Source organism: Corapipo altera, unplaced genomic scaffold (assembly GCF_003945725.1).
Source record: "Corapipo altera isolate COAL_440 unplaced genomic scaffold, ASM394572v1 191, whole genome shotgun sequence".
NCBI lineage: Eukaryota > Metazoa > Chordata > Aves > Passeriformes > Pipridae > Corapipo > Corapipo altera.
The window spans coordinates 3,135-13,438 of record NW_020885097.1 but is presented as its reverse complement, the minus strand read 5'-3'; the positions used below and the strand labels follow the sequence as shown (position 1 = coordinate 13,438).

The following is a 10,304-nucleotide window of genomic DNA, read 5'->3' as shown; positions in this document are numbered from 1 at the left end:
GTTGGATTTGTCAGGAACTGGGGATCTCCCACAGCATGGGAAGGATGGAGGTGAGGCAGCTTCCTGACTGAAGGCCAAGAGGGCAGAGTTTGCAGCTTCCCTGGATGGTCTGAGGAGCTTGGGAAGGCCCAGGGGAGCCTGGATGAGGAGCAGGGCTGGAGCTGGAGCTGATGGATGGAGCTGGGGTGGGCATTGCCATGGTCAGGTGTGGGGGCAGAGCTGTGGTGCCCACGGAGAGGGGGTGATCAGGAATGTCGTGGTTCCCATTGGCTGCAGGAGCAGCAGAGCTGAGGGCTGGAGCTGATCCAGCTCCGTGTTCCTTGGGTTGCTCCATAAGATTTCACGGAGCCCAATGGTCTCCTGGCTGCAGAACCCAAGGGAAGGGCTGGAGCTGTGCCAGGGCAGGGTCAGGTTGGATCTCAGGACAAGGTTCTTCCCCCAGGGTGGTTGGCACTGCCCAGGCTCCCCAGGGCAGTGGGCATGGCCCCAAGGCTGCCAGAGCTCCAGGAGGGTTTGGATGATCCTCTGGGGCACAGGGGGGGACTCTTGGGGATGTTCCTGTGCAGGGCTGAGGGTTGGACAGGATGGTCCTTGGGGGTCCCTTCCAGCTCAGGCTATTCCACGATTCTGTGGTTCTGTTTCCCTGTGGCTCCGTGCCGTGCTCTGATCCCAAGAGCCGTGTTTTTCCAGGCTCTGCAGGAGCTCCCCCATCTCCCCCCTCCTCAGTTCTCTCCCTGTTCCTGTGCTGACACGTTATTATTTACAATTTCACAGCATCCCCGTTCCCTTCCCTGCCCATCCTTCACTTCTCAGGCGTTTAGCACTTACTGCCAAGTGACACCACTCCCCCCTTCCCCTGCTGCCGTTCCCATGGGATTTGTGGAGCATTCCCTTTGGTGACAGGGAAATTGCCACCTCCACCTCCAGCAGAGCCTTTGTTTTGCTGTGTTGTCGAGCTGCATTTCACCTTTGTTTAGGAATGACTTCCTTGTCAGGCTCAGACACGTCTGCAAACATGCCCAGATATCTGTAGGGTGAATAGAAGTGTCTGAATATGTGTCTGTAAAAATGATGGAATGAAAGGATGGCAGGGGTGGATCTATGGCAAAGCTCACCTGTAACAGGGGGACTCTGTGTGTGAACCACAAAGCTTCAGAGCCTGTTCTAAGCTGGATTAATTTATCCCTCATAATGATGTTGTGATAAAATGTCATCACAGAAGTCACATCTGAGCGTGGCCTGTGTGGAAAGAAATCCAAATCCATGGTGTTGTGTTCCAAACCTCTCCCCAAATAATATCAAAGCTCTTTGCCAACCAACACGGCCCCAAATGATTGAGATGGAACATCGAGGTTTGTTCTTGGAGTGAGGTCTGGGCTCAGGATGAGAAGGAATGGTGTGAATCCCGTGGTGGGAGGAGCAGGAATTGCAGGAAGAGGAGTTTGGGCTCTTCCACGGCTCAGCCAGCAGATGTCACATTTGGTTATTGCTGGGGAGATGTTCCATCCTGCAGCTGCAGGAGAACCCCAGGGAAAGGGGAAGGAATCAGTAAAGGGGATGTGGAGAGGGAATCTCATGGATGATGTGTGGAATGCCACTATTTTATCAGTTTGAGTCTTAACTGAGGTGTTAGTTGCTGGTTCAAAGCAAATTTTCTGTGCCTGGAATGGGGAAAACTCTGAAATCCTTAAGATCTACTTAAGATGGACCATCTATTTAAATCTAGATCAAATCTAGATTAAATCTAGACTATCTATTTAAATCTGGATTGAAATTTGTGCTCTAGTTAGGCATTAGTTTGATTCCCTAAATCATTCCTTCCCTGCAAGCTACAATTTATTAGGGATTCTATATATCCTTTGGGAAGAGGCTTTTTCTGGAAAGGGTGGGAAAGTGTCATCCCCGAGTTGATGGAGCTGGAGCAGCAGGAACGTGGTGGTTCCTGCAGTGAGGAATTCCCTGGAAGAGCTGCCTCACCCACCTGCTTTTGGGGGTTATTTATTATTAATGCTTGTGCTTTCTGAGCTTTAGGAACTGCACTGATGTGTCTTTTCAGCTGCTCAGCCAAAACAAACCAGTCCCTGGAGGTCACTTACGGAGAATTAAGGGAAAAGGTCCCTCCCAACCCCAAAAATTCCATGATTTTATGGTTCTGTGGTTACAGGGAGGCTGGAGGTGATGGGGACAATTCAGCTGCAGGGTTGGGAGGAGGAGCAGATCCTGAAGACAGATATTTCCCTTCACAAATGCAAATAAAGCCCAAAGTATCTTCTCTTTCTTCTCGAAAACCCTTCATAAAATATATCCCCTGTACTAAAGCAGAGCACAGTAATGGGCAGCATTTTTCATAAACTCTGCATGTCCCAGTATTTTACCCAGTTAAATATATCATTTCCTTTAGGATTTATTCTCTTCCTGCCTTTTAAAGACAGAAAGGGCTGGAGCTGAATTTGCCAAGAGGGGGAAGCATTTGTAAATCTCTGCTTTTATTTGCTTTTTTTGGTTGTTGTTGGTGGTTTTTTTTATCCCCTAAACGTTTATAGCTGCTGTTATAAAGTGAGAGAGACACTCTGATCATCTCTTATACCTTGTCACGAGCAGCTAAAAGTGCATTTGTGCTGCCAGTTTGGAACAGAGACGGCGAAGCTGCTGCACTCCCAGAGCATCAAACACGAGGAAATTAAGGAATTAGATGTGAAGATAAAGGGAACATAAAGAGATGAGGCAGGGAAATGATCCCTTTAATGCTCTGCTGAAGCTGTCACTTCAGCACAGCTCCCACTCTTTGCTCCCGTGTTTCCAGCTCCATGTGGGATCTGGAGCTGTAAGAATTAGGGAAGAGCCTTGGTGTGCAGTTTATGGCCACTGTTGGATCCAGGCACTGGGTTTGCTCCCATCCCGGTTGGAATCTGTGGTGTCTGGCCTTGATTCCTTACAATACTTTGGAAACCATGTGCTGGCAACTGGAAGGAAACAATCCTTTAAATTGTTTTCTTGAGGGATAAAGGACTGAGGGATCTGAGTGATCTTTTGTGCCTGGGTGAGGATTTTCCCTAACTGGGACCAGTTCAGGACTCATTGGAATGAGGGCATCAATCCCTTTCCTTGGAGGACCTTTTAGATCCCAGCAAAGCTGCTGCACTTCCAGAGCATCAAACACAAGGAAATGAAGGAATCAGATGTGAAGATAAAGGGAACATAAAAGAGACAAGGCAGGGAAATGATCCCTTTAATGCTCTGGGTTTGCTCTCATCCTACTTGGAATCTGTGGTGCCTGGCCTTGATTCCTTACAATACTTTGGAAACCATGTGCTGGCAACTGGAAGGAAACAATCCTTTAAGTTGTTTTCCTGAGGGATAAAGGACTGAGGGATCTGAGGGAAGCACAGCAAGATCTGCTGTGCCTGGGGGAGGATTATTTGGGGATTTTCCCTAACAGGGATCAGTTCAGGACCCGTTGGAGTGAGGGCATCAATCCATTTCCTTTCAGAATTCCTCCAACTTTTAGATCCCAGAACTGGGATGTAGCAGCTGAAATGGCTTTTCTGTTTGTTTGTTTGTTTCTATTTTGACTTTCCATCTTGATTTTCCCACCATTTTTGACCTTACACTGGTAGAGAATGGGTAGAAAATGTTTGGGATGTGCTGCCTGGAGGGATTGGAATGTGCTCAACAGGTGGGAAGGACTGGAATGTTCACCTGGAGAAGGGAAGGCTCCTGGGAGAGCTGAGAGCCCCTTCCAGGGCCTAAAGGGGCTCCAGGAGAGCTGGAGAGGGATTTGGGATAAGGGATGGAGGGACAGGACACAGGGAATGGCTTCCCACTGGAAAAGGGGAGATTGGGAAGGAATTTTTGGCTGGGAGGGTGGTGAGGGGCTGGGATGGAATTCCCAGAGAAGCTGTGGCTGCCCCTGGATCCCTGGAAGTGTCCAAGGCCAAGTTGGAGCAAGCTGGAATAGTGGAAGGTGTCCCTGCCCATGGCAGGGGGTGGGATGGGATGATCCTTAAAATCCCTTCCACCCCAAACCAGTTTGGGATTTTATGACTATTCCTTGAGATCTGGTATCCCATCTTTCCAAAATCCTATGTCAGCCTTTCCTAGAAATTAATAAACAGCAAATTTGAACTGCAGTGGCAGAGGACAGGGAAGGGGATTCTCCCAAAGCCTGGCATGGGATCCGTGGGCGGGATGAGCCACATTTGGGGGTTATTTGGGGATATTTTGGGGCGTTTGGGGATTATTTTGAGGTTATTTTGGGGCTATTTGGTGGGTATTTTTGGGGTGATTTCAGGGTGTTTTGGGGTGTGCTTTGGGGTAATATGGGATGGATTTTGGGGGTATTTGGGGTTATTTTTGTGGGTATTTTTGAGGTGATTTTAGGGTATTTTGGGGTGTATTTGAGGGTATTATGTGATGTACTTTGAGGTTATTGTGGGTTATTTTGTGGGTAATTTGGGGTTATTTTGGTGTATTTTGGAGGTATTTCAGTTTTATTTTAGAGATTTTTTGGAGTGATTTGAGAGTATTTGGGGGTTATTATGCACTGTATTTTGGGTTATTTTGTGGGTATTTTTGGGGTGACCTCAGGTTATTTTGGGCTGTATTTTGAGGTATTATGGGATGTATTTTAGTGTTATTTTGGGGTTATTTTGGGGGTGATTTCAGGGTATTTTGGGATGTATTTTGGGGTATTATGAGATGTTTTAGTCTTACCTTGTCCATTCCTCCCTTCCTGGGAGTGCAGGTGGATTTTGGGCTATTTGGTTGGTATTTTTGAGCTGATTTCAGGGTGTTTTGGGGTGTATTTTGAAGTATTTTGGGATGTACTTTGTGATATTACCTTGTCCATTCCTCCTATCCTGGGAGCACAGGTGGATTTGGGAGTTATTTGGGGATATTTTGATGTATTTGGTGATTATTTTGATGTTATTTTGGGGCTATTTGGTTGGTATTTTTGGGGTGATTTCAGAGTGTTTTGGGGGGTGTTTTGGGATATTATGAGATGTGGTTTGGGGGTATTTGGGGTTATTTTCGTGGGTATTTTTGGAGAAAGGGGTGCTGGGGTTTTCCTTCCCCCCGTGCCGACCTGAGGAGGGAGATAAGCACAATCCCAACCCATCCCGGTGTGCCCGGGAGGGCCATTAGCACGACTGATAATTACGGGTTTCATACGCAAATCCATCGAGGTTGATGGAACAACAGCGCCGACGTGTAATTGAGCTGGGCTGGGCGGTCTCCGGGAGCATTCCCGGCAGGAATTCCTGCTTTATTTTAGCAGCGTCGTCTTCAAACGCAAACATTTGCTGTGTTTGTGCGTTTTTTGAGCAGCCCACAGGAGTAAAACCGTGTTTGGTGTCGCCTGTCCCTGTGCTGTTCCCACTCTCCCCCCCGTTCTTTATTTCCCACACGCTGCGTGTTCAGAAGGTGCAAGAAATGGGTGTTTTGTCAGTGCTAGAAAGGAAAAACAAACAATTCTCTCCACATCCAGCTGTGTCCTGTATCCTCTCCCTGGTAGAGCCCCAAACACCACAGTTCCTCGGGAGGGATTAATTAAGTTAAACTGAAATCGTGGAATGGTTTGGGTGGGAAGGGACCTCAAAGCCCATCCAGTGCCACCCCCTGCCATGGGCAGGGACACCTCACACTAGCCCAGGTTGCTCCAAGCCCCGTCCAACCTGGCCTTGGACAAGTCTTAATAAATCCTGAAGTGCCTCGAAGGCTGTTTTTGCTGCCTGTGCTTAAAAAGGGCAAACACAACGAGAAAGGGAAATGTCTCCTGTGGGAACAAAAGAAAGGCTTTGCTTTGGAAAGGAGAGGCTGCCATGGCTGTGGGAAGAAGGGCAGGTGAAGGCAGAGCTGGTGACCCCAAGGGTGCCCAGCTGGGGCACAAGGGATGGCAGCCCCATGTGTCTGAGGCATCTCTGCAGGGGAAAATGTGGGATAACCTTTCCTGAGGGAAGGGCTTGGTTCTGGGCTGCAAGTGGTTCCTCCACATCAGCTGCTGCCTCCCCAAAGCAAGGGGAGCAAAGACAAGGGCCCTGAGCACCCTGGGACAGTGCCCATGGCAGGGGGTGGCACTGGATGGGCTTTAAAGTACCTTCCAGCCCAAACCATACTGTGATTCCATGATTTGTGATCTCTTTGTTTCTCTAGAGGAGGATGATTTGCTGGCCAGTGCTGCCTTTGGTTTGGCTGTGACAGGGTTGGGTTGTTTGTCTGGAGTCACAAAATCCCAGGATGGGTCAGGCTGGAAGGATCCACAGTGTCCCATCTGGTGCCACCTCCCTGCTCCAGCAGGGCCATCCCAGAGCACAGGGATTGTGTCCAGAGGGCTCTGGAATATCCCCAGGGAGGAGACTCCCCCCCTCTCTGGCCAATCTGCTCAGGGCTGGGTCACTGCCCAGCCAAGAAGTTCTTCCTCCTGTGCAGGTGGCACTTGCTGGGCATCAGTTCCTGCCCGTTCCTGCTGTGCCATTGCTGGGCCCCCCCGAGCAGAGCCTGGGCCATCCTCTGCCCCCTCCCTGCAGGCCCTGCCAGCCCTTGGGGAGGTCCCCTCTGGGTGTCCCCTCTGGAGGCTGAACAACCCCAGCTCCCTCAGAGATGCTCCATCCCTTCATCAGCTTTGTCACCCTGCCCTGGACCTGCTCCAGGAGCTCCTTCCTGTCCTGAGGAGCCCCGAGCTGGACAAAGCACCCCAGATGTGCCTCCCAGGGCTGAGCAGAGGGGCAGGATCCCCTCCCTGACCTGCTGGGAATGTTCCTCCTCATGTCCCCAGGACCCACCTCTGGCTCAGGGGCAGTTTGGTGTCACCTGCTGTCAGAGGAAGGGGGGTCGAGTCTGGGTTTTGGGGGAATGTTTCCCAGGGTGTGGATTAGGACTTCACCAGCTTCCCACTTCCTCAGGACCCTGGTGGACCCACCCAGTGGGATGACTCTTGCTGAGGAAATTTTTTTCCCAGGATGTGGATTAGGACTTCCACCAACTTCCCACTTCCTCGGGACCCAGAGGTGGACACAGCTGTCAGAGCCAGGGGCCGTGGGGACAGGGGACATCACCCTGCTCAGGCATCGCCCCATGTCCCTCATGGCTCCCACCCCTCCCATGGCCACACCCGCTTTCCCTGTGCTCCAAACCGCTTCCCAGCTTTCTCAGGTTTGCAAGGAAAGGTCTTAGCTCTGTGTTGTTGATTTTTCAGCATCTCCATTCACACCAGAGCCCTCCTGTGTTCCGAGGGATTTGGGATAATGCCACTCCTCACGGGCCCTCCTCGCTGCTCCGGAGGTGACCGTGTTGTTCGAGGGCCCACGTTGTGACAAGTGTCTAATTATGGATCCTTTCAGGACCTCCCCCAGAGATGCCATTATGGAGAAAAGGGGAGAGATGATAATTTGCATCCAGCATGAGCTTTTCCTCCATTATTTCCACTGTGCATAAATAAGGAAAACAAATCCGGGCCGCCGCTGGGCCTCCTTTCGTTTATCTCCCGGCTCAGGTTTTACAGCTGAGCTTCTGCTTTGCTCCTTCCCCTCAGGGTGTTGTTGTTTGCTGCCTCAACAACACCACCTCTGCCCCAGTCCTGGCTGATTGAACCTCCTCTTTCACCAATTGGCAAAAAAACCCTCTTGGCTAAAAGGGGCTTTTCATGCTTTGGAAAGTGAAGCGTGGCTGGAGAGAGAAAGGCTTGGTCAACACCCACCATGTTGGTGTCTATTTGTGTGATTTTTCCCTTTGTCCCTCTGCATTTTTTATTGTTTTAATGCACTTTCCCCCCCCTCTTCTCACTGTCTTTCTGAGGGTGAAAATTATCCCACTTTGAGGCCTCTCCATCCATCTCTGTTTACACCTTTGGATAAGGGATAGTTTGGAGGAGAAAAGGCCTAAATACAGTGTTAATTTTGGCACCTCAAACCTCAATTAAAGGAGGTGATTAATGGATCCACGTCTCACAGCTCCATGTGAGCAGGCAAACCATGTTTTCCCACGTGTCCCGTGTTATTCAGTCCCTTTCCTAATCATCCCCACTGACAAAACCCCTGGAGAAATGGAAGGATGGAAATATAAGCTTTGGGAGGTGAAAAGATCTTACTCTGCTTGGATTTTTCTCTAATTGCAAGCCCCTTTCAGACCTTTGCAGGAGGGTAACATGCAAATATTCTGGTTTCTCGTGTTTTGTCTCATTTTTACGTACTTGGAGCGACAAAATGAGTCAAAGCCTGGTTTGGGTTTGCTCCCAAGCAGGGACAGGGCAGGATGAGCTTTTTCCATGAAAGATCATGGGTGTGAAAAGATCTTTAAAGGCCATCTAGTCCCTCTGACATAGGCAGGGACATCTTTAATTAGACCAAGTTGCTCCAAGTTCTGTCCATCCTGACCTTGAATGTTCCCAGGGATGGGACACCTCTGGGCAAAACCTCTTTGTGGGTTGAAGTCCAAATTAATTCAGGCCATGTTTGGGGGCACCATCCTTGGGGTTTTCCTGTTTCCAAAGGCTGGAAATGCTGGTGAGCCACTCGTGTCCCCACCGTGCCCTGTGAGACGTCCTGTGCCTGCCTTGTACAAACCAGTCTGTCCAGCTGAATAATGCAGGAGAACAGAGGGCACCTCTGGGGGGGTTATCCAGGACAGCCTGGGTGCATTCCAGGTGGGAAGGTGCAGAGGAGAAGATGAAGGTGATGAAGGCAGCAGCAGTCACTGGAAATATCCATCTCCTACTCCCGGCTCCCGGGTGTCATTCCATATTATCTGTGCCAGCTCCAGCAGCTGTCACAGAGTCTCCCAGAGTCGTGCAGGTCGCTTTGATGTCTCCATTCGAGTCAACTGGGCATGAAAAAATCAGAGCAGAGGCACCTTGTGTCGCTTCAGCCTTTCCCAGAGGCTCCCTTCATTTTTCCTCTTCCCTGCCCACACCTGGGCTGCGAATTCCACCGAGGGACTGAATGACAAAGGCAAAGCATCGCCACAAATCCTTTAAAAACACGGATGGAGGTGTTGGAAACGATATAACTTTCCTAAATTTGTAATTAATGGTAGCAGTTGGTGGGTTTCTTTTACTAGACTCATTGGTTTGATCTTTAAACCATTCAAACTTTGAGTTTCCCTGGACTGGCTTTGATGGGTTTTAGTAGACAAAGCTTGAAGAAGCTGAAGGTTGGATATCTGGGATCTTAAATGTATGGCACTCCTTCTCTTTCTCCTCTTCCTTCTTCTCCTTCTCCTTCTCCTTCTCCTTCTCCTTCTCCTTCTCCTTCTTCTCCTTCTTCCTCTCCCTCTCCTTCTCCCTTCCCTTTTTTCTGTTCTCTTCTTGGAGTAACCAGAAGATACAGAGGGGATTAACAAAGACATCTCAGCCTGAGTGCTGGAGATTCTCTCTCTGAGGAAGAGTGATAGGAGGACCAAAGAATGGGGACCAAATTAGCCAGTGAAGGATAGAACACTGATTAATGAGCAGAATTGTGGGACTCAGAACCAATAAACATTAATTTCTGTGTTTGTTAAAGTGAATAAAAATATCTTGAAAGGACAGTTGTGTAGCTGGAAAAAATCTCTGTTCAAAACAAAGCAGTACCTGGCTCACAAATGCTTCAAAAGTGGGCTTGGAGGGTTTCATTTCTTCCTGACGATTTTGGGGGGCAAAGGATTCCCAAAGGTGTTTCTGACAGAACATATTTAACAAAGACTCAAAACACCAGGGGCTCACAAACACATCAAAGCTGAGCTTGGAGGGTTTCATTTCCTCCTGATGATTTTTGGGGGGCAAAGGATTCCCAGATGTATTTCTGACAGAACGTATTTAACAAAGACTCAAACCACTGGGAGTTGATTTAATGAAGGCTCAGCCCACCAGGGGTTGGGTCTCAACCTTTGGCTCCCAAAGTGAGGTTTCCATAATTTTGTTTGTGTCCCTGACCTGTGTCCCTGACCTGTGTCCTTGCCTCCCCCAGGCAAAGCCTACGCCCCCGAGTTCTACTACGACACCTACAACCCCCTGTGGCAGAACAGGCCCCGGGTGTATTCCTACAGCCTGCAGTGGACACAGATGAACCCCAACGCCGTGGATCGGATCCTCGCCTACCGCCTGGGCATCCGCCAGGTCAGGGGGACTGCGTGGGCAGGAGGGGCCTTGGGAGGCTGGGGAACTCTGGGAGGGCCTCTGGGCCTTAATTTCATTGTGTTTTATTTTAATTTATTTTTAATTTATTTTATTTTAATTTATTTTATTTTTCTATTCCATTCCGCTCCAGTTTCCCTTTTCCTTTCCCTTTTCCTTTTCCTTTTCCTTTTCCTTTTCCTTTTCCTTTTCCTTT

General features: G+C 49.3%; 1 protein-coding gene across 1 annotated transcript in view; it reads left to right on the top strand.

Annotated features, from left to right (window-relative positions):
* LOC113960223 (MAM domain-containing glycosylphosphatidylinositol anchor protein 2) overlaps nt 1–10,127 on the top strand; it is a gene marked incomplete at its 3' end in the record, with an annotated part of 214,775 nt that extends 204,648 nt beyond the window's left edge. The window contains exon 10 of the mRNA XM_027669660.1: nt 9,942–10,127. Within this exon, the coding sequence (XP_027525461.1) occupies nt 9,942–10,127 (186 nt within the window). The remainder of the gene's footprint in view (nt 1–9,941) is intronic.
* Between the last annotated feature and the right edge of the window lie 177 nt (nt 10,128–10,304).